This window comes from Micropterus salmoides, unplaced genomic scaffold (assembly GCF_014851395.1).
Source record: "Micropterus salmoides isolate LMB-PRFRI ecotype aquatic unplaced genomic scaffold, ASM1485139v1 Ms_hic_scaffold_7, whole genome shotgun sequence".
Classification (NCBI taxonomy): Eukaryota; Metazoa; Chordata; class Actinopteri; order Centrarchiformes; family Centrarchidae; genus Micropterus; species Micropterus salmoides.
The window spans coordinates 9,537,693-9,562,514 of NW_024044459.1; the positions used below are offsets into that span (position 1 = coordinate 9,537,693).

Sequence of the window (24,822 nt, forward strand, 5' to 3'; positions counted from 1 at the left end):
CAGGGGTGTGACTCTGAGTGCCTGTCGCAGTGAATTTGGTTTTGTATCTTAGCCGGACTGCTTTTTTGTATTGGAACACCCTGTTAGTACACAATAAAATCAGCATACCCAAATTAACACTGTCAGAGTTGATTTTAACACTTTTAAAGTGTGGTCCACACCAAAGAGTTGTGTTGTGAGTGTTTGTACTGTATTACTAATTTTTACTCTTTTATGGACTTTTTTATTTAACTCTTATTAACACTGACCAGTGCTAGTTTTTCTTAACACTTTAATGTAGTGTTAGACATCATAAGGATCATTTGTTAACTACACAAATGTTAGCCCCATAACATTTTAAAGGTGTAAATATATCTCTTTCATATTCCTAAAAAATACGTGGAAAATAAAGTTTGCAAAATAAAGATGGTCATGTGTGGTGTTTTAAAACATTTATTTTAACACTTGCAGAATTTGATTACAACACGATTACAAAGTGTAACAGAATGCACACATTAGGAATGCATGCTAACTGTTAGCTCCTTGAAAAGGTGTTAGGGTGGCTCACCATTGCAAAATGACCAGGTGCCTGGAGAGAAATATCAATATAAACATTAACAAATACTACTTAATTTCACTTAACAGTGTTAAAGTTTAGACCCAGGTCAAAAGCACTATCCCTAGTTTTGCAGCAGTCAGTGGAGTGCTTTCATGACGACTCATTACCATGGGTGAGACAGCTGTCACTGTGGTCTCCTGTACCTGTGCTGGAAATCCCTCTGGGCTTTGGCTTTACTCAAGTTGAAACATTTGCAACTTAAGCTGAAGAGTCTTCATGAATTTTCATCTTGGACCTGGATTTGCATCTTTCTTTGACTATGTTTGTATTCGCCTTTATGTTGTGTTTGATGTTGCACCAAAATTAATGTTTTTGGTAATTTTGTTTTGGCATATCTAAAACTGGGTCTAGCAGTCCATAAATCAGATTCAGACCAATTCAAGTACCCTTAATATGGTCTTCGGTGTCCGTATGAAACACCTTTGGGTTTGGGAAAAGATCATGGTTTTGGTAAGGTTTAGGCACCAAATCTACTTGGTCAGGTTTAGGAGAAGATCGTGTTTTGGTTTGAAATAAGTACATTAAATAATGGTGGATGGGTTACATTATAGTTACTTAAAACTGTCAGTAGTGGACATCTCAAATGGTCTGTGTCTGTGTTAAATAGATTCTGTTACAGGGAACGAAAGCCTTCCTGGGAAAACTGCAGCACTGGGTTGACACCCACATTCTCTTTACTTCTGAAGGTCGCTCCTCTTCCTCCCTGAGCTGGAGCATAAATGTTGTGTGCTGAGATTGCCCACGGCATGTTTGCCCTTACATGAAACTCATTACACATCTGTCCACAGCTTTGCAGAGATGCACACTCACAAACTCACAATTAAACACATTTATAAATAGCTTAAACCACGCTATAGGGAACATATCAGCTCACATGCTTTCTCCAGGAGTGCCATTCCCCTCAGCTGGCTGCTTTCCCTAATTAAATTTTCATTCTGTGGTGATTCTGTGGTCTGTGTCTTTCAGCATGACCTATAGCTACTCCCACATTGTACGGCATACTTACTGCATGACTTTCCTGTGGACCTTAACTCTGTAATAAAGTTACAGACACATGTTTTCTGAACTCACCAGGTAGTTAAACTTCCTCGCTTTCTTTTCTCCAAGTAATGTCCGGTTTTTAGATGAATATGAAGTTGTAGTCCGACAGAGCTAATGACGCTAACAACAACACTGGAACCGGATGTGCACGGAAGCTAGCAGCTGAGAAGCTCCAGTTAAGATAAATCAACGTTGTAATCACAAAAACTAAAGTAAAAAGCTACTTTAATAAAAGCAGTTAACTCCGAGCTCCTCCCGCGAGTAAACGCCGTAGAAAAAACGACCGGACAATCTCAACGTGGATAGGCTATCGCGACTCAGCTTTATGCGACTTTCTTGTGTGAGTTGAATATTTTCAACTCAAGCTTCCTTTGCGTTGCCTTCGCGCCGCCCGACAGTAAATACCGGCTCTACGCGCCTTTGCATTGACTTTGTATGTAAACTCTCCGCCCCAAACGCTCGCTTCGTTTTTGGTCTGAAAGCACCATAGGAATTAGGTTTGGCTCAGAAATTCCAATTAATGGTTTGGTAAAGGTTCACAGATTGTAAAGGATAAATGCAGTTTATAACAACTTGTCATTTTTGCTAATTTTTGTGTAGGTAATGTGATGGTAATGTGTTGTTCTGAAAGAGTTTTTTGACCCGTCTCTGATGTAGCAATGCTGCCGTGTTTTCTGATCTCAGCAATGAACTTGACGAGTACATTAGCATCATAACCAGAAATATAAATGATCTTTTATGCAAGGGACACGTATACCTCTACAGTTGCTAGTAATTGATTAAAATTTTTTTTTTTATTTATTTATTTATTTATAATTTGTTCAGCAATGTAAATATGCCAGAATTAGCCCAAAGGCTGTTTTACATCTGTAGTCCCCCATCAGGTCATCACAGTACAAGGTAACACAGCTAAACATTACAAGATATGGTACTTGGCATGCTAGATATCTGGCAGACGTCTGCGATGTGTCAGAAATGTGTTGGGGAGCCGTTTTGACGCATCATTGAGTAGTTGACACATAACGACTGGTGACTGCCGATCAACCCCTGATTTACTCCCAATCACAGCCTGACGGTCGCCGAGCGGCAAATCGGGCAAAAAATCGTGTAGTGTGAACTAGGCTTTAGTCGGGGTGGGGCAAGTCCATGTTGGATCTTATACTATATAGCACAGGCTTATTTGAACTTCAGAAATTTTTTTTATGCTTAGCAGGTTATATTTCTGCAGGATTTAGCAGTGATGATATGGAAGCGGTTTTCTATCAAATATTTTTAAGGCTTGACGTGGTTCGTTTTTAGGGCTTGAGTCCTCACAATGTAAGACCTCCATGCGCATAACACTGGTTATAGATAAATATTAACCTTGGATATGTGTAAAATTACCTAATTAGACCCATGAAGGCTCAGATTTCAAAAAAAAAAAAAAAAAGCATTTTTTTTCTTTTATTTTTCATTGAATTCATAAATTAACAGGAAAGAAATGGAATTATCTCATTTGCAGTGCTCTATTAGCCTTAAAGGCAGAATATTTGGCAGAAGTTTTGTTGTGATTATAGCGCAAATTATTTTGATGGCATATACGTTTCTGTATGTAGACAAGTGAGACTGGCCTGGTGATGTGGGCAATCTAGACGTAGCATCCAACTCATCTCAGTATCTCAGGGTCAGATTTGTAGTAGATGTTTTGGGTGGTCAGTGATTTCTGTGCCAGTGGCATTTTTATTTTTTTTTGACATTACCACTGGTAGTCACTAATGACAAAAATTCTTTCTGTCCATTAAAATACCCGCTTTAGTTACTGTTTCAAATAAAGTCTCCACATTTGAAAGTGTCCACTCCATAGAGTAGCATGTAGCTGCAGTACCGGAGGCTGCAGTTTCAGGACCGCAATCCTAAGAGCGGAACTGCAATTCTAGAACACTTGTTTACTTTGATACTGCCAGCTAGCTGACTGGCTAGCTAGCTAGCTATGTTACTCTTTACAGCCCCCCGAATTACCCTTATCACAACCACCACCAGTGTGTGCCTAAACCTAAGTTACTGATTATATGCATGTCAACCGGTTAACCCTACAGCTGCACATGGCCGAAGTGCTAGCAGACAGGGTTAACCTCCTTTATGTGGCTGTGTATTATCACCACCACTCCACTAGATGGAGCTGTCGCAAAAGAACTAGGGTTCTAGAACTGCGGTCCTAGGATTGCGGAGGCCCTGAAACTGCAGCCTCCGGTACTGCAGCTTTATACTATTGACTCTATAAGCTCAGCTGGTCCTGGATACTCCCGTCATGAGTGGGATATTAATCATCCAACTTAATCTGATTTATGGACTATAAAATTATCAATCTGAGCAGGCGCTGGAATATTGATTTAGTTTTTGCTTTAAGCTAGGCATAAGACATTGTCAGCTCGGTGTTATGAGCTATTGACAAATAGGAGGCATGCTATAGATTGCAGCTAACTGGCAGAAGAGATCTCTTGCTCTTTTTCTGCCTTTTTTGCCTCTCTCATCTCATCTCATCTTATTGTGTCGTTGGCCATGGTCCTCACCACTTTTAATCAAGACTGAAACAGTTTCACTCCACCTGCAGCAGAAATCCTTCAGTGTTTTACAGCTTTAAGTATAGAGGATGATAAGAGTTCAAAGTGTGAAATGGTTTTCTTATGGTGGTGCTAACATTTAGTAAACTAGAGCAGTAAAACCTTACTCAGCCAACATGGACCTCATAGAACCTGTAGTACAAACTGCTGCAATATGAGAAAACAGTTCTGATTTCCTTGAATATGAAACTGATTTATATAAATTGTTTTTCTTAAATTCAGTTTTACTGTCATTTCACATAAATATATCTGTACTGCATGATAGCTGCATGTTGTACAGTGGTTGAAATAAATGTTAACAACGGTCGGGAGAAAATTCATCTTGGAAAGTTAGATGGCAGAGGTAAAAAACTATTTAGTAAATCAAAATGCAAAAGACTCAAGCAACTAGTTACCACACATTACCTGCAAATCTCAAAGCAAGTGGGAAAAAAACTTTCTCCTAACACTTCCTTAGGGAAAAGGTAAAAATTGTATTTCAGCCAGGTAAAATACAAACCTTATTTATCAGTCATATTATAAGCCTATATGTTGACTGTCATTTGACCCAGTTGTCTACATAAAGATGGGTGTGCGAGGAAATGATAATGTAGAGTGATTTAGTTTTTTTGCAGTGATGAATCAAATCTGCCCTCAGTAGTGTTTCATGTCGTTTTTTTTGTTTTGTCTTGACAGAACAACACATCATGGAGACCGCAGTCGTGTCAGGAGTGTACCTGCTACAGCAATGTGGCCATATGCAGGCCCACCCACTGCCCCAACCCACAGTGTGACTTCCAGAGGGTAAGACATTTTATGGGAGAAGTATGGGTGGAAACTGCAGACAATTCATACCTAGGGCAACAGGAAATGTATTTTTTTATTGGATATTTAATTTGTTATTCTACATTTCTCCTGCTGTCAACAAATCCCTTGAAAAGACCAAAACCAACAGTGTAGTCATTGTCTCAATAGAACTTCCCTACCCTGTCTTTGGCATTGGTTCCTATTAAGCAAGTAAAGCTTAGATAGATATATTATATATATTTATGCTTTTTCATTTCATTTAAAAAAAGGCAAGCTTTACTCACACAGGGCTAAATGCTTTGCAGCAGTGCATTTTTGGTGGCTATTTTCAGTAGCAGGTTAATACACATTCAGTGTGCTAATGAGTACTTCTGGCAGCAGGATGCTGTATGTGGGGTTGAATCAAAAGACACAACAGTGTGTGTGTAATGAAGTAACATGTCTCCCAGTGCAACAGTGTGGCCCACTGATGTGTTATTAGCGAATAGTTTTTGGACAACAGTGGAGCTCCATGGCACAGAGGAAGAAGATATATCAGGCTTTGACTGTTGTGAGTGTCCATTTTTGGTTGTGGTCCTTGCACAAGATTTTACTGACAAGAAAATAACAAATTCTGCCTTCATTAACTACCTTGAAAATATTTCAGAAAGTAGTTTTATTTAAATATTTATACAAAACATTTCTTTGAGGAACTGAGTGTCGTCAAAGGATCATAGCTCCTCTGAGAATAAGTTAGCTTTGGGCATTCTCAAATGGAAAAAAGACATTTGGTAGTTACTATAATGAAAATGTACTTTTCCCTTTCTTTGTAATTGTGGCATTCATGATGTTGAAAGGTAAGAAGTCTGCCTAGACTAAGTAATAAGACTAAATAATAAGAGTAAAATTGCTCTTAAGAGTAAGCTATACCTAGCCCCGGATGGCTAAAACTTCAGTTTTAGCTAACTTAATGCTAAACGTCAGTTAGGCTAACCTTAGCTAACCTGGTATGAGTTTTTCTTAAAGTTAACTTTAGAATCACATCTTTAAGATTCATAAGATCAGCTTCCACCCTTCTAACATATTGCTTTATATTAAAATGCAAGTAGGTAAGGTTATTAGCAAGATTATGAGTCTGGTATGGCTAACATTAGCTTAAACAAATGCTTAAGCTTAAATGTCAGTTACGCAACTAAGCTAACATAGTCAACCTAGTTAACGCCACGTTAGTTTGTGTAGACTGTATTTATTTAGTTAGTAAAACAGTTACAGTTAGTAAGATCATCAAAAGCTTGGGGGGTGGGGGGTTCAGATTTATGCAAGCTATTTAACCAGGATATAACTTTATTATATACTAGTAACATTATACTACTAGTGTAAAATTTCAAGAAGCAGGGACAGATTTCACAAAGTAAAAAATGTCTGTCCTGCCTTTTCACTTGACATAATTAACTTAAAATACTTTATTCAGTAATGCACATGGAAAACTTTAGTTTAAAGCAAAAGAATAATTCCTTTAAAACAGCTCTTCCTTTGAGAATCTTTCTTAAAACTTCAGTTGATCCATTGGAATTCCACAAAAAAGGGTGGAACTTTAAGAGAAAAGTTCTATACATGACTAAGATGCAGACCCACCATAATTGTTTATATTTAGATGATTAGAGGGCATTTTCTTTAAGCTACTGGACAGTAACCATCATAAAATAGATTGGCTTTGATTTTTCTTTGTGATATTTTAATCTCCCTCTCTCCATTTCACATTGAAGTGCAGATCTTCTTTCAAGGGTTTGTTTAATCGCTCATCAAGGGCAACTCTTTGTGAGCTGCCCTTACAACAAGAATCAATGACATGACAGACTATTGTGCAGTGAAGTCTGCCGATTGCACCATTTAATTAGTCACAATGACAACTATTCGGAGACTGTTATTTCCAGCCTTGGCTTATTTGAATTTGCAGGAACGCATTTTTAAAGCTCCCTTTCACTCAGTCTATCTGGCTGTTTCTCTGTGTGCTTCTTCTTAAATGTGCTTTAATCCAATCAAATCCAATCCCAACTCTAAGCTAAGGCAACAATCAATGTCTAATGAATTCCCCTCTGCTTGCTAGCAATCCAATGTTAATTACAAATTTGTTATCATGCTCACCAAGCCGTGTGCTCCCTCATAAAAATGTGACTTCCTCTCACCTCACCTGCGATAAAAAAAAAAGTATTAGGGTTTTATATCATCTGCCTGTCTGATTATAGTGCTTTTCTTTTATCTACTGGCTGAAATTTCTTTTTTTAAAATCCATCTCTAAATTTCACAGGAGTATCTTAACTTTTCTGTAATGTTCTACATTCTGGCCTAATCATCTACCACAGATGTGTGTGTTTGGATAAGGCTGCTCATATCTTCATCATTCTGTCATTTAAAACAGCATATTCTAAAGTAATACATACTGATGGAGAAGATGATACTTATTACACAGAGTCTATAAATCCAGGGGTGTTTGGCTTCTCCCCCAAAGACTTTAAATTCAGATTTGGATCTAGGGCTAGGCGATATGGCCAAAAATGTTATTACGATATATATATATATACGAAGATATCATACTATTCGATATCAATAATTATCACGATAAATGTCAAATCATTACTTCTTTCAAGTTTAAAGGCTGATTTTTGCTCCTGAGTGAAAATTGAAAAAAGCTTTTCTTTAGCTTTCTTTTCATTTCACAAATCTGAGGTAGAACTTTCAAAACAATTATGATCAAATCTTTTATCTATATGATAGTATATGACAGTAAATCTTTTTCCAGTACCTTTTCCTCAACAAAATAAATATCCTAATGTGTGAGTATTATATAACGGCCATCGCAACATTCCAGAGCCCAAAGTGTTGTTCCTCAAACAGTCAAAAATCATAAATGACAAAAACAGGAAAATCCTTAGATTGTAGAGGCTGGAACCTGCAAATATTTTAATTTAGGCAGGAAAGTGGCTAGTACATCTCAAATTCACTTACATTTACTTACATTATTGTTTATTTACTTACAAGAGTAGTAAACCTTGAGTTTTACCATTGTAAGAATCTAACACTCCAGTGATAAATTAACTCTGTTCTTCCTGAACCTGAACCATCTCTCTTTATTTGCAGCTATAACATTTGAAATTGGATCAAATTCTTGTACTATCACCATTTATTTTGGTGATTAAATTTGAGGCAGCAGACAGAAAAAAGCAAAGAAAAGAATACAATTAAGAGATGAAAAGGTTGGAAGAAGAGATACGAAAACAAGAGCCTAAATATATGAAAACATATTAACAAGGTTTTTATTAGTGCTTAATTTATGAGTACAAAGTAGCTTTTAAATGAATTTTCCAGACATCAAAATTCAGCTGGTAGTCTTGTTTCTATTTAAAAATTTTGGGGACTTGTAGGCAATTAATGAACATCTGAAAGAACAATATAAACCTTTGGTATATCTGTTTATTCATGGTGAACTACTACCTGCTGCACAGCTCATTTTCCATCACTTTTATTTCCCATACTTGGTTATTTAAACATTGAGTTGCCATTCTTCTGCCTGTTCACACGTAATTTGTCTTCTGCTGCTGATTTGGTGTAGCTCTGTTCAGTTTTTTCCTCTTGTTTGACTGACGCAAAACATTCTCTGAAGCTCTCTGGGGGTTGTTTTCGCTCACCTTAGACAAATAGTATTCCTCCCCTCCTTCTGTGTCCTCCCATATCATTTATCATTTGTTTATTTTCAAATAAACGTCACCTAAGCTATTCACCAGCTCTGCGTCTGGCCCTTGCTGTTTTCCTATTTGTTTCCTTCTACACATTCAATCTCAATCAGGGCTTTTAGGCAGTGCAACTGAAGGGCAGCGTGTTGAATCTGTATTGTAATATAATACCTCCACCGCACTCGCTCTGTATTCTACGCGCTGTGCACGCCCGATAGAGGCTGGTTTGTTATTTATGTCACATGTCGGTTAATTTAGATGGAAATAGTCAGATAGTAAAAGACAAGTTTTATATTCATACTGGTGAAAGGGACTCACGTTGCTTTCTCTTGCTGTCTCTGGTTATTTTGATTGTGCTTGGAGTGTATGTGTGTATTCATATGTGTTTGTGTGTCTTTTCTAAAGGGTGAGCGTTTGAGGATCCCAGCCAACAAGTGCTGTCCTGAGTGCATCTCCTCATCCCAGGGCTCCTGCCAGTTTGAAGGAGTCATTTATGGAGTAAGTGGAAGTGACATAAAAGGGAGAAAATACTGTTTCCATGCTCTTTCTTCCACCTATCATCCACCCCTCTACAAAATGTTATTATGCGCACAGAAAGATACAGCCTTGTAGATTTTTGGTATGGGGCTCTTTTCATGGTTTATCTAGGGCCCTGGCTTCAAATGCATGGAAATCTTTTTGCTACTGCATACATGCTGAAATCTTTTGCAACAATTTCTGTTTCCTGTCCCTTTCCTGTTTCAACATGACAATGCCAGTGTGCACAGAGCAGTTTGGTGTGAAAGAACTTGATCGACCTGCACAGAGCCTTGACCTCAACCCCATCCAACACTTTTGGGATGAACTGGAATGCAGACTGCGAGCCAGATCACCCAACATCATTGTTGGTTGTGGCTGAATGGGAGCAAATCCCTGCAGCCAGGCTCCAGCATCTGGGGGATAGCCTGAAACTAGAAGGGTTGAGGCTGATTAATGCATGTTGTTTATGAATGACAAGTTCAAATATCTTACAGTATATAGGTTGTGTTTTTCTCTTCCTGTCTTTGTGTTTGTAAAATATTTAAAGTTCCAGTCCACGATGGATTTGAGTGAATTTAAATAATTTTTCAAAAGTCTGTTAAAATTGGTCACTGAAAAACTGGTTTCAGAGACCCAACCCCGTCCTGCCTCCCTATCACTAAAGAAACAATCACTCTCTTGTTCATCTTCCATTGAGTGGCCTCGGCTTAATGAGCTGGACAGTACACATCCTCTAACAAAACAAGGCCGGGTTTGGAGATTCCACTGGCATCACTTCCCTGGTGAAGTGCCACTTTACACAGATCTGAACTACCAGGAGGAGGTTTGGAGAGGAGTCACGGCCTTTTAAGGGCTTTACTGCATCTTCACTGAAGAACAGGAGTGACAATTTGTAACTGCTTTCACAAATTGTCACCACTCCTGCTTCTTTTATTCATTTATTCATATTTTTCAATATTTAAAGGGGGAAAAAAGCACACTGGCTGTGTGCCACAAAGCATAAACATATTTTGCTTGTTATTTTCAAACAGAAATATTTTCTTTCCAGGGTGAAAACCCATTTAGACCAATTCTCCATTAAACCCCATACTAATGAAATATTTCATGCAGGCTAAAGAAGGCTTTATTGCAGGTTTCACAGCCTGATGCCTCAGAAAATGAGTGAAGTCACATCCTCACCTCTATCATTTAGACTGCAGGCAACATCAACATGCTGATATCTCATTTAGAGTGGAAGAACAACTCATATCCATAAATGGATATATAAGAGATGTATCTCTAACTCTAATTAACACGTATGGACTCCATCAGTCCAGGTCTGTCAATCACTGATGGAAACAACCATATGGTTTTATACCAACACATGTTGGCCTGAGGTATTTTCTTGACACTAGTATGCACACATATGAATGAACTGATGAAAAAAAAGCTAGGAAGATCGGTTTAACTGGGCAGACTGCTCTGCTGAAACAACCTACAACTGCATTTCAGTCTTCAAAATTGAAGGTAATGTCCTCACACGGTGTGCCTCCTTATCCACATTCACCCACGTATTTTTGAATCAGTTTTTTCTCCTTTCTCTCTCTTCCCATGGTCTCTTTTTGGCACATCTTTCATCTACCTTCTCCCCCCTCTGTGGCTCTGTTCTCTCATCTGTCACTCAGGCTTAGGCTTACAAAGTTGTCTCGTCCACAGAGAGCAAAACAGCTTTCCTCATCCCACTGTCTCTCTGCATCTTCCTCCTTTTTTCCAATCTGGTTGTATTTCTGTGCGTAACTGTCTATTTCTCTGGTTCCCACAGCATGACAGCCAGTGGAGTCCCTCGCCCTGTTCAGTGTGTGTTTGTTCCAGAGGGAGTGTATCCTGCAACACTCGTCCCTGCTCCCCTCTCAGCTGCCCTGCGGACCAGAGCCCGTTTATCCCAGCTGGAGAGTGCTGCCCCGTGTGTGGCCGCAATGGAGGTGAGGCCCATTTGCACATGGAGATCTCAGATGCAGCCTGTTTCTTATGGATTCCTTTTTAAAGACAATAGGTCTATTTTCCACATTTTCCACATCCCTTTGTTTGTACTGTACTGTGTGCTGTTTTTATTGGTTTCCTACCTCCAGATGGACCTTTTGTTTCAGTTTATGTCATACAGCAACAAAAATTAGATAGTGGATGTTTCAGTGTTTTAGTAGTTTTACTTCTTATTTTTGTAAATTAAGGTTATGGTATAGATGAATTTGAATGCAGCTGAGTTGAGTCACTGTTTTGAAAGCTTGCAAGCACAGACATACAAGCTTTGAGAGTTGCATGTGTACCATGCAGCAATCTTCAGAACAAAATACACACAATGCTTTTCAGAACTGCCATGTTTGCTTATTTGTTGTCCCCACACAGCATCTGTTTGTCTGTCTGACAGCATAAAGTGTATTTCCATCCACCTGGCTGTTAATTGCGTCATCTTGGTGCACCCTCTTCTTCTGCAATGACGTAACTACAACTGACTGGAGAATTAGCGTCATAATCTCAATGAACCAACTACTAATATTCACATGTCGGTACTGGATGGAAACGCACATTGTCTTTTGCCGATTTTCTGGAAATGTGGTTAAAATTGATGCTACGTTTGGATGGAAACCTGACTGTAGTGTGTGAATGCAGTGCTTTTCATCTGCTGACTCTCAGTCCTCAGGTGTCGAAACTTCCTTCAATGCAATTTTTCAAAACAGTCCTTGTATGACCGAAATGAAAAAAAGCTGCTATAAATGTTCCTTTCATGGATTATTTTAGTTTCAAACCAAACAACACAAGTTACATACACACGCACACAGACACACACACGTACACACAAAGGCTCGCCATTTAGACTGCTCTTACACATTCACAAAGGATACCTAAGTCTAAATGTGTTTGTCGTGGAGCTGACAGTCCTACAGAGCAGCACACTGCCTCAGGTTCGCTCACTTCCTCCTCTTTCAATAAACATGAGCTTTGCTCTTTCTCTCAACTCAGGTGGTTCTAACCTCAAAAGGGTTTTGCTGGTACTCCTTCTGTTAGCGAGGCCTTGACCTTATTTAATGTTGTATTCTAAAGTTGTGAGTTGGTGCATCCATCCACCCAAAACTGCAATAAAAATGTAAATGTTCCCAATGCAAATCTTGATAAAGCTTTTCATATCGTAAAATGATTCATGCTTTCAGGGTTACAGTGGTGATTAAAATGGTGCATTCAAGTGAATTTACAAAGTGAAACTATTGTATATTATCATTTTGTGATTTTCCTAATTACAGCCATAAAGGAGACCCACTTCTTAGATAAATAAATAAATCATGTTCCTGGATGTCATGTTGTTTTGCCTTGTATCTTGAAACCCTGGCCCTTTGTTTTTTCATTTACTTCCCTGAACCTGGCAGGGTCTTTAGTGGACTAATACTTGCCCTGGAAAAAGGTCACTCAGGTGCTTGGATCCCGCACTTCATCTTTGTGTGGCATCATGTCTTCTATCATACAGGGTGTTGTTGTGACAAACCCAGAGTTTTTAGAGTGCACAGAGCAGCTGGAGCTGAGCTGAAAGGTTAATCTTGACTCTAATGATGTCTTAGAGCTGCTATGATGCTTCTCAACAGTTAATTAGCAACTACTGTTTTCCCTCACTGTAAATCATTGAATGTGAGGGCAAAAAATGCTTAAACAGTCAGCTCATTACCTGACACCTAATTCTACTGTTTACTCATTCTGTGTTTATCTATGTTTGTGTGTGTGTGTGTCAGAGTCTTGCTCCTGGCAGGGGACTGTGTACAGAGACGGTGAAGAGTGGAAGCCCAGCCTCTGTTCCAGATGTGTCTGCAGCAACGGGGAAGTCCAGTGTTCAGTCGCAGAGTGTCAGCAAGTGGCCTGCAAACCGGTGAGTTTCTGGAAATATTTCACACACTTTTTCATTATGTTCACACTGGCAGTTACAATGGCTCTGCGTTTGTTCAAATTCAAAAAACCTGTTGGCATGAATGTTGATGGCATCTATATAGAAATGTTCTACAAATGTGGCCTTGTTTTCTGTTCCACTGCATCCCTTATGGACAACTTTATTTTTCAAAAATAGAGACCCACCTCTTGTTTTCATTCCAAATCACAGTGGTACTTTATATACATTGTAGTTAAGTTGAGTACATTGTAATAAATCCTTGTTGGATCAGCGTGGCTCCCACAGGAGTGTGACTGAAGGGAACGCCACCACCCAAAAGAATGGCACATGCTCATCTTTCACTACCCTATGTGTTTAGCCTAATTAAGCAGAAAGACATGAAGCAATGGAAAACTGCTAGCTATAAAAATACACAGCATATATCATCCAACAGCTATTAAGCTGTCTCTTTTACATATACATTATTGTATCTTGATAGTCAAAAGAGCTAGCCATGAATCCATCCAAGAGTTAGCTGGGTTTGTTAATGGTGGACTTGTGCCCATAGTCCAAACTCTCCTATGAAGAAGAAGAAATTGGATTTGTGCTCACTGTTTTTTATTATTGTAGGACATCTGTCTGTCTGTCTCTCTCACACACACACACACACACAACACACACACACACACACACACACACACACACACACACACACACACACACACACAACAACACACACACACACACACAACACACACACACACACACACACACACACACACACACACACACATGGTCTGACTGTTTTTGTTTCTTCCTCCTTCAGCACGAGAACTTGGTGATCCAGCCAGGCCAGTGCTGTCCTCAGTGTGTGTCCAACCCCTGTCTGTCTGCTGGTAAACAGCACCAGGTGGGTCACCTGTGTGTTCATTTTCGATTTTTAAAACATGTGTGTATGTGCCATTATTTTTTTGGCAATAGTCTGTGTTACAAAGCCACTGGAAGACCCATTGTGTGTGTTGGAGGCGGCTGATGACAGCTTATAAATCTGTACTTACGTGACCTGGCACATTTTGTACTGTATTTTGTGTTTCTCTGCACAATCTATTACCATATTTTTTTACGATGACAGGGAGACTTGCGTGCGTGTGCTTGAATGCCTATGTGTGTATTTTGATACTGAGATGAAAGACGTCCAAGCAGCTTCTATCTTCTCTTCTCTTCTGGGCGTTTGTCATCTTGTCGTCACTTCTACCCTTCTATCTTCTCTACTCTTCTTTTTTTTGTGTCCTCTCCTCTCCCCTCTTCTCTTCTGCTCTTGCTTTCCCCTGCTGTGTTTACATTGTACACACACACACACACACACACACACACACACACTCACATACATACACCTCCATCTCTTTCTCACTGCCAAGTTTCTCCTTTGATCATAGAGTGTCCCATCCTGTCTAATGTGTGACACACACACACACACACACACACACACACACACGTTTGCGTCATGGCTTCAGATACTTGTTTTTGCCTTCAGGGTGTCAGGGACATCTCAATTTGTAATTTATTAAAGAGAATGAATTATGTCGCTTATCTTCTGGTCTCAAATACACAACCAAGTCCTTTTAAAAGTACACACATGCATGCATGTACACACATAATACTGTGTGTGTGTGTGAGTGTCTGTAAGTTGTTCTATGTTGTAAATGGGCATGAAAACATGTCAATTCAACTACATTGTTTCTTACTGACAGATAAACTTGACATTCTATTTGATGTAATTTTTGATAGTAAGGGTTTTTGCACTTTGTTAATGTAATGTTAAATAATGTTAAAGAATTCATAATCCCACATTAGTCAAACACTTGCCTGTTATCTCTGTAATAATTGTCTTCTTTCTTGGGAAATAATGAACTAATTTACATCCTCCAGACTTAAATTGTTAATAGAGAGACCTAGTTTGAAAAGGCAAAAATGAAAATAATCACTTGGATTCAAAGTTCAGTTTTGTATAGTAAGTGGTGGTTTTAGGACCTGAGGGTTTATAGCAAGGGTTTTGAAAACAATGTGTGTGTGTGTGTGTGTGTGTGTGCGTGCGTGCGTGCGTGCGTGCGTGCGTGAGACAGCTGTGAGAAACCACTAATTGTAAACTGTGGCTCTTGTTAGAGTTGAAAACACTCATAAACAATATAAAAAGAGGTGACCTACTGGTATGTGTTTGCAAAGTCAACCCAAATTAAACAGTATAATGTCAGATTAAATCCTAACTTCCTTCCTCTTTAGGAAAACGGCATGATTATTTATTGACTGAAGCCTGGAGGATGCAATTATTTCATTATTTCACAAGAAAGAAGACATTTTTCACTGATATAACAACTACAGGAAGTTGACCCCAAATTGAGAAAGAATATATATTGAAGGCCTGAAACACATCAGGCATGGAGCTGCTGTGGGACAACTTCACTTCACTTTAGTGTCCCGATGAGAGTGTGCATAGATGAATATTTTCTCTGCCAGCGAGACAGAGGTTTATAAAGAAGTTAGGCTGTTTTTGAATACCATCACCAACCAGTAAGCACTGATTTGACAATTTGCAGATCAAAAGATGTCTGGCCATCTGGTTAAAACTGGGATAGATTAGTTTGAAAAGTGAGAAGGAGTTCAGAGGTCTAGACTACATATATTTGTTATTTCATGAATATAGTACTATTGTTTTAAACATTCTGAGAATTATGTTGACATCTGATAGCTGCTCCTGACTACACAGTGTGTGTATGTGTGTGAGCCTGTGTGTTTGTATGCCATTCACACCGTCTAGGCACCCGATTCCTACTCTGCATCCCCACAAAGAAAAGAAGACACTCATTGGATTCAAATGAGCTTTGAGTTTCCTACAAATAGCCTGTGATTCACTGTGTAGAAGACTGTGTAAGAGTGTGTGTGTAGATTTCAGATAGTCTAAGTGTTGTGTGTCTGTGTGTTTCTTGGCAGCATGGCGAGCAGTGGCAGAAGAACGCCTGCACCACATGTGTGTGTGACCGGGGCCAGTCTAAATGCCACACACACACCTGTTGGCCTGTCACCTGTGACAAGGTGGGTAGTCTTACACATGTGCATGCGCACTCATTGACATTCAGTTTTATTCACAATGTGAGTGAGTGTTGAAACTAATGGATTCAGAGATGATTAACTATTCATGACCACACAGAAGTGTCGCTCTTTGTCTGACAGATACACACACTCACACAAACACAAAAGCACACACACGGGCTGCTGACATTTCATTGTTAATTGCATGCAAATTTCAGCTTGCAGCTTTCATTCTGTGCTGGAACACTTGTTAGTGAAGTCAGAGAGGACAAAAAAACACAACACGACATTAAAGGGCCACGCACAGACAAGTACATAACAATGCTAATGCAAGTGACAAGTTAAATAAAAGATAAAACAAAACAGTATTAGGTAGACCAAGGAATTGAAATTATAGTACAGTTAAAGTGCAGTTACATTGCAGTAATACATAGAGGGTTAAATGATTTTAAATTGGCAAAAGTTGTTATATACTATAACATTTAAAATCATCAGTAATATCAGCAGATAAGCTAAATGCAACTTCACAGCTGGTTCTGACTGGAGGCGACCAGCTGATTCAAGATCTAAGGCCCAACAGAGTTTATATTCCATAAGCATATCAAAAATGAGTTTTAGCTTTAAGCCACTAAGTAATTTATAAACTAGCTGTAGCACTTTAAAATATATTCTATACCAAACTGGAAGCCTTTAAGAATAGGAGTAATGTGCTCTTGGTTCTTGTTAGAACTACGCTGATGACCCTGATGAAGGCCACAAGCCGAAACGTGTTGATCTGACAATAAAATTGTTCTTCGTACTACAACTGTTATCGCTGGAGTTTTGACCTGTTCAGGTTTTTTTCCTTCCCAAAGCACCTTGGAAGTAGGTAAGGTTATGCTCGAGTCTAGTAGGATTCACTCTAGTAGTTTATGATATTTTCATAGGATTTGTTAAAAATAAAAAAAGATTGACACTCTTATCCTTTAAACTACATGTAGAGGTAAGACTATACAAACATTTCCTATTTATCTACTCTATATATTTCAGTTCATTTAAGATCTCTGTTGACCAACAAGAGGAAATAGTTTTTGCAGGGAGGCATAAAAACAATTAAAACTCAAAACAAGGAAGCTCATTATGTCAAGTGATACAATAATGTTATCAATGTAATTTCCAATGTTTGGAAATCTACAGTATGTGTGATCAGAGGGTTAAATCCTTAAATATCGCATATCAAGTTTTTAATTCTAAATTTAGTTTGTATTTTAAAAAGCAGCCAGTGTACACTGTTACTGTAAAATGCTGAACACACACACTAATTAAAAGTATAGAATTCAGACCTTATATTCTCTTATTAAACCTATAAAGTGGAAACACTTCTTGGGGGAAGCACTTATCAGGCTTCCTGCTGTGAAGCCAGTGGAAACCTTTCTGAGGCACGTTGCTCTGTCACTCAAAGTATCCTTTTTTTATTTAATTTTTAAATTTTAAGTAAAAATATATGTATCTCAGCATGGCTGAGGACGTTTTAACAGCCTATGATAGCAGAAAAAGAAGGGAATCTAGCACAGAAAAGAGAGGATCCAAGTGGACTGAAAACCACCACTTTGAAATAAGCAGATACAAGGAGAAAGAAGCTGAGCTAGTAACTACCTGCTTGATTATCTTGAATATCAAATATAGAGGTTTTCTAGAATGAAATGAACTCTCTTCTTGAAATACAGAGGATCTCAAATTCTCAGCTGTGGAAGAAATCTACAGTGTCAGTAAATCTACACCTCTAATCTTGTCATAAGAAATATCTGGTCCAAACTGCTTGGTGTGTTTTCCCGCAATAATGCAACACACACGCTCTCCGTCATCCTCTTTTTCTATCTCTGCTGAAACACACACAAACAAAACCCAGCATTTTTATAAGCTCCTTGGATTTTCTTTGTCTTGTCTTGCAGCTCCGTCTGCATTCCTTCATTCCTATCATCTGACTGTACATGAAAACCAAAATGAGACCCGAACCTAAACTCGCTGTACTGCTTCCTTGCAGGGTCAGACCAAAGTGAAGCGTGCTGGTCAGTGCTGTGATGAGTGTGCTGTTGCCAAGGGAAGCTGCCTGTACGAAGGCGCCGTGCGTTACAATGGAGACATGTGGAACGGTACAGGCTGTGAGTTCTGTACCTGCAACCGGGGCCAGGTCCTTTGCCAGAGGGCAGAGTGTGGTCGTGTTGAATGCCTGCAGGTAAGCTTGATACCATCATTATAAACACAGATGAGCAAATCTGGCCTCATCTTTGACTGTCTCAACTGTAAGGTTTGTTATCACAAACATTTCTTTGGTGAATAACTGTAAGAGACTAATAGTTTTGATTAAACTTTATTTAGCTGAGCCAGAGAGCTAAAAAGTTTAACCTGGCTAAACATTTGCTACAATACAGTTTAAAAATGCCTATCAAATATGGGCAAGCACACATTCCTGGTAGAATACCTTGTAACATGATATTTCTGCGGATAAATTAAATTATTTCTGGCGTGACAAATTGCCAATGTTGTATAGTCTTGTGTTACAGTATTAAAAATTTGTGTCTGATAAGCGTTCAAAATATATATATATATATATATATATATATATATATATATATATATATATATATATTCCTCGACTGTACTTGTTGCAACATAACACCATGAACAAAGACCCTTGCAATTTGTTTTGGCCTAGTAAAAAAGTCAAGAGGTAAGATATTATTGTAAAGCCTAACAGAAAATTTTAAAATTCTGTCCAAACATGTAAAGTTATCTCCGTTAGCTAATTAACCTAACTGACCAAATTTAAACTAGTCATACTAGCCTTTAATACTTAAATAAGCATGCTAGGCTGAATTATGAATACAATAATGGTAAATTTATGAATAGCTAAAACTTTATTATCTTTGTATATTTGGATATTTTGAGCTGTCATTTCTGTTGGCTGGTTTGCTAACCTGCTAACTGTGCTATAAAAGACTTTGGTTCAAATAGAACTACCCAGTGATAATTTACTCACTACAGTGAAACACCATTTCTGAATATAGAACAGCATTCTTTTAGCAGTGTTGTATTCTGTCATATAATTGTTTTAAACAACATAGCAAGGGGCCGTTAAGTGTTTTGGACGGGACAAGTTTGGTACAAAACAAGGTCAAAATCCACAGCACCAAGTGGCACAAAGACTTATTACCCATGTTGGAATAGATAATGTGTGTGACGTACATGAGGTCATACTTGCCATACTTACTGGCTTCTTCATAACGCCTCCTCTAAGGGTGATTTTGATGATCATTTGAGCTACCTTTCTCTTCAGGCTCCACCTGGTCTAACCTTTTCTACCCTAGTTATCTTGCCCCCCCCAAAACAAGACTGCACCCAGAAATCCCATTTCTTGGCCTTCAGATGGGCCACTAAAAAGTTAATGGAAGATGTCACAGTTACTTTGTTCACAGTTTCCTACAGTCAGTGTAATTTGCTGCAGTGAAATTGACAAGTTCACAAGGTCTGATGTAACTATCTTCACTGGTCTTTAGGAGTAAATCTAAATTAGGTAGAATGGGAGAAAGGGTAACATTTGAGGTTACAATATTGGATGCCTCCATCACATATTTCACTCAGATAAGATGAAGTAAATTGAAGGTTAAAACTGATCTATGTGAAAGCTGCACACAGTGGCAAAATTTTTTATAGAAATAATACTGTAGAAAACAGAGGTTAAATAAACTTGCCTTACAGTTTCAACACTAGAACCTGTAGCCACAAACTATCCCAACGTCACATGAAATGAACATAACAGAAACATCAGTGGTATAGCCTTCATTTGAAGACATGCTTATCAGGCTTGGGCCAGTTAGGAATGTAGGATGTTGGATGTGGGAGTTTTTTGGGACAAAACAAACCTTTTAGCCTTTATTGGCTGGTGTTCCCATAGTTACTTTTATCCCATGAAATTACCCACTTTGGGCTTGGCACCACGTTGACTCAACAACTCTTCCAATGTTTTCCTTTGTCAAGCACATTTAATAATATTACTTTATTATTCTCTGCCACGATCAAAGAAGCCCTCATTAATCACGTCGTATGGTGATAATTACAGTTGGTAAGTGTCATTAGCTGTAAGTAGCACAATTGGCATTTGTCCAGCTCTGAATTGAGCAAGGTCACTCAGCTAAGAAGATCAGAGCCATGCAGTTTTCATTCAGCGTGTGAGTGTGCAGAACAAATAAAAGGAGGTTATGGGTTTAATGACATGTGTGGGTCAGTAGGCAGAGAAAGGCAATGGGGTACAATTAAAATTAGTGGTGGTGGGAGTGGGGCTGGGGGCTTGAAAATGTACTGTAATGGTACTGTTTTTAGCATCAGAAAATTGCATTAGTGGTATATTGCCATTGTAATGTGCAGAGCTTAGAACCCCAATTTGGATATTTTTTAATGTTTTAATTCTTATTGAAGGACTACAAGGTCTATGAGCTGAGCAGATTATTATATAAGCATCATGCATAATGTAGCTGTGTCACGATCATTACAATCAATAACGATGGTTTTGGCTTTATATGTGTGCATACATACAGTATAGATGTGTGTGTGTGTTACACCTAAGACTGCGCTCAGCCACCAATGACATATACAGTACAGTGGGGGAAAAAAGTATTTGACCCCTTGCTGATTTTGCAGGTTTGCCCACTTACAAAGAATGCAACAATCTACAATTTTAATCATATGTACATTCTAACAGTGAAAGACAGAATCCCAAAGAAAATTCCAGAAAATCACATCATATGAATTTATAAAAAAATTGATAACCATCTGATGAGGAAAAACAAGTATTTGACCCCCTATTCTGGCTCCTACAAGCCAGTTAGTCTTTCTTTAAGACACAGCCCCAATCCCAACCAATTATCTACATCAAATACACCTGCCTCACCTCGTTACCTGTATAAAAGACACCTGTCAACACCCAAACAACCAGCATCCAACATCACCACCATGGGCAAGACCAAAGAGCTTTCTACGGACATCAGGGACAAGATTGTTGATCTGCACAAGGCTGGGATGGGCTACAAGAGAATCGGAAAGCAACTTGGAGGGAAAAGATCAACTGTTGGTGCAGTTATCAGGAAATGGAAGAAGCACCACACCACCGCCAACCTCCCTCGGTCTGGGCCTCCACACAAGATCTCGCCTCGTGGGGTGTCCCTGATCATGCGAACGGTGAGGAATCATCCCAAAAACACAAGGGGGGGAACTGATGAATCAACTGAAGGCAGCTGGGACCACAGTTACAAAAGAAACGGTTGGTAACACACTACGCCGTCATGGATTGAAATCCTGCAGCGCACGCAAGGTCCCCCTGCTCAAGAAGAAACATGTACAGGCCCGCATGAAGTTCGCCATTCACCACCTGGACGATTCAGAAGAGGCCTGGAAGAAGGTGATGTGGTCAGATGAGACCAAAATAGAACTTTTTGGCCTCAACTCAACTCGTCGTGTTTGGAGGGCAAAGAACACTGAGTACAACCCAAAGAACACCATCCCCACCGTCAAGCATGGTGGTGGCAACATCATGCTTTGGGGGTGCTTTTCAGCCAAGGGGACGGGACAACTCCATCGTATTGAGGGGAGGATGGACGGGGCCATGTATCGTGGAATTCTGGACCAACATCTCCTCCTTCCCTCAGTGAGAGAGCTGAAGATGGGTCGAGGATGGGTGTTTCAGCACGACAACGACCCTAAGCACACCGCCAAAGCAACAAAAGAGTGGCTGAAGAAGAAGCACATCAAGGTTCTGGAGTGGCCTAGCCAGTCTCCAGACCTGAATCCAATTGAAAATCTTTGGAGGGAGCTTAAAATTCGAGTTGCCAGGCGACAACCTCGGAACCTGAATGATTTGGAGTGTCCACAATGTGCACAAACCTTGTCACCAACTATAAAAACCGTTTGACATATGTGCTGGCCAATAATGGCTTTTCTACAAAATATTAACATGCTGTTTGTCCAGGGGGTCAATACTTGTTTTTCCTCATCAGATGGTTATCAATTTTTATAAATTCATATGATGTGATTTTCTGGAATTTTCTTTGGGATTCTGTCTTTCACTGTTAGAATGTACATATGATTAAAATTATAGATCGTTGCATTCTTTGTAAGTGGGCAAACCTGCAAAATCAGCAAGGGGTCAAATACTTATTTCCCCCACTGTATATATATATACATTGGCAATTTGTCCTCTCTCTCGCCAATGTATATATATACTGTATATGTCATTGGTGGCTGAGCGCAGTATTAGGTGTAGACCCAAATGCAGACAATACGTGATGAAGGTGAAGTTTAAAATATTTATTACAGTTTTTCTCAATTGCTTAAACACTATAACCAGGCTTTTCAATAAAATTTCAAAACCATTTTCAAAAAGCACACCCATTTCCCTAAACTCTAGACACAAATCCCTTAATTTCCAATTGCCTACACCACGTGGTCATTGAGAAAGCACTGACATTCAATATTGTTCACAGCTACCAAGGTAAAACACAAACAGTCAAAATTGATAACACACCAATCAGAAGCTTCAATAGACAGATAAAAGGGCCAGAATCAGTTCATTTAGTTTTGGAACAATGGATCCAGAGAAGGAGGAGAAGAAGGACGATGAGGAGGAGGAAAAAGAGCAGTATGGAGAGGAGTAAGAGGTGAAGAAAGAGGAACAGTTGGAGTTGGATAGGAGCAAGATGAGGAGGGGAGGAGTAGTAGGTAGAGGAGGAGGGAAACAGAGGAGGAGATTGAGAACAAGAATCTCTGGCCTGTCCAAGACCAAACGCTGTGGCAGAATAATTTGTTGGGTGTGTTGTACTGTATAGCACACAAAGGAATAAAACGTGTGTATTTCTTATGTTTGTTCATCATGTGAAAAGGTTTTTGAGGGGATGACCCACAAGCAACATTACTAAAAACAGTTTTTGTAGTATTGTTTTGAATTTATCTCACCAGTGTAAGACTGTGTTGTAGTGTGTGTGTTTTTGAGGGCTTGTGTGTTATGTCTGAGGGCAAAGTTTGGTTTTTCAGCAAGATTGAATGGTTTTGAGTGAAGAGCTTGATTTTGACCTGAAAATAGGACGTTTGGGGAATTGGGTGAGAAGTTGTGGATTTGTGTTTAGAGTTTCGAGAGAAAAGAGGCATAGTTTCAAGAAATGTGTTTAAGCAATCGAGAAAAACTGTAACTCAAAAACCAAACTGAAACAAGCTTACGTGGGAGTACAAGGTAAAGTCCAAAACTGAGGAAAATCCAACAAGCAAAAATAATCCAGCGCACAGGCAGAGTAATCCAAAGACAACGGTAGGACGGAACACTCAGTATCAGACAAGAACGTCACACAAACTGAACAGAACAAGCAAACATTTAAACACTAATTAACGAGCAGGGCGGGACCAAGACCAGGTGGAGGACATGAGGTAATTAGACACAGAGTGCTTTTCCGAAACTAAACCCTCGCCACTTCCACTCCGTCACGGATTGAACTCTGGTGGGAGTCACCCTCACAGCCAAATCGAGTTCCCTTAATTAACGCGGAGGGTATAAAACTGCAGCCACTTTCGGATGAACTTCCCTCTCACTAGCGGAGTTAGGATTTGATGCAACAGTACGTCAGTATGATTTCCAAACAGCATCTGGCAGGAGCAGCAACAGCGGCTGTAATCCACCAATGTTGGAAAATGAAAAACTGCGGTCCACGAGACGACAAATACGTTTGAGACGCCTTTTGGCGTTGATACGGCAGCAAAAGGTAGGCTAGTGTCTTTTTGTCTTCATCTTTCAAACGGTTATTAAGTAGGCTGTATGACTTTTGTGTTTTTAAGTCATATTAATTATCAGAAGCACCTGTCAGTCTTGTGAGCCGAGTTCTCTGTTGTGGCATTTCAGGCCACTGTCAGTTATAAGTACTTGGAAGCTATTAGTTATCTTTTAGTGACCTTTAACAAATATTCCATAGCATATTATGTTGGCTGACTCATTAAATGACAAAGTAAGTAGGCTACTTAAAGAGGTTCCATTGGAAATGCACTAGTCTACACCACTTGTCATGGGTGACAATTACAGGTTGCTTGGAGTAATTTCTCTACTGCGTAAAATATTTTTCACCATGATGGCTAAGATCACGATAATATTGTTGAAGGATGTGAGAGCAGCAAATTTTAGAGGATTATGCATATCACATTGACTTAATCAGAATGAAAGAACTTTATTGCCAAGAAGTATTTTACAGATACGAGGAATTTTCTTTGGTGATTAGGTGCTAAACAGACACACAGTACACATACAGTTGACATAAATAGATTTAAAAATACATAAATGTGTATATATAAATAAGTGTCCAAATGCACAATTTGTCAATAAAATAACGTTGTGTGCCCCCCCCCCCCCCATAGGAAACCAGGTGTCGGTACATTTGAATTCAGCCACCCCAATTATGGCATTCTATGGAAACCTATGTGCCTGAGGAGGGATTTTCGGGTCATCAGAATAACTATGCGGAACCTTATGCACCTAATAGCCTCTCCACAAGATCACGGTTGGAGCCAGGAGATGGAGGTGCTTGT

The 24,822-nt window shown here is 39.2% G+C and overlaps 2 protein-coding genes across 2 annotated transcripts in view; both read left to right on the plus strand.

The window, feature by feature from the left end:
• Nucleotides 1–24,822, plus strand: part of fras1 (Fraser extracellular matrix complex subunit 1) — a 246,426-nt gene that overhangs the window by 73,699 nt on the left and 147,905 nt on the right. The window contains 7 exon segments of the mRNA XM_038703512.1: nucleotides 4,915–5,022; nucleotides 9,141–9,233; nucleotides 11,056–11,215; nucleotides 13,010–13,143; nucleotides 13,967–14,050; nucleotides 16,129–16,230; nucleotides 18,251–18,442. Of these exon segments, the coding sequence (XP_038559440.1) occupies nucleotides 4,915–5,022; nucleotides 9,141–9,233; nucleotides 11,056–11,215; nucleotides 13,010–13,143; nucleotides 13,967–14,050; nucleotides 16,129–16,230; nucleotides 18,251–18,442 (873 nt within the window).
• LOC119892022 (putative nuclease HARBI1) overlaps nucleotides 23,740–24,822 on the plus strand; it is a 6,396-nt gene continuing 5,313 nt past the window's right edge. Inside the window, exons 1-2 of the mRNA XM_038704087.1 lie at nucleotides 23,740–24,008; nucleotides 24,652–24,814. The gene's annotated coding sequence lies outside the window, so the exon portion shown is untranslated. The remainder of the gene's footprint in view (nucleotides 24,009–24,651; nucleotides 24,815–24,822) is intronic.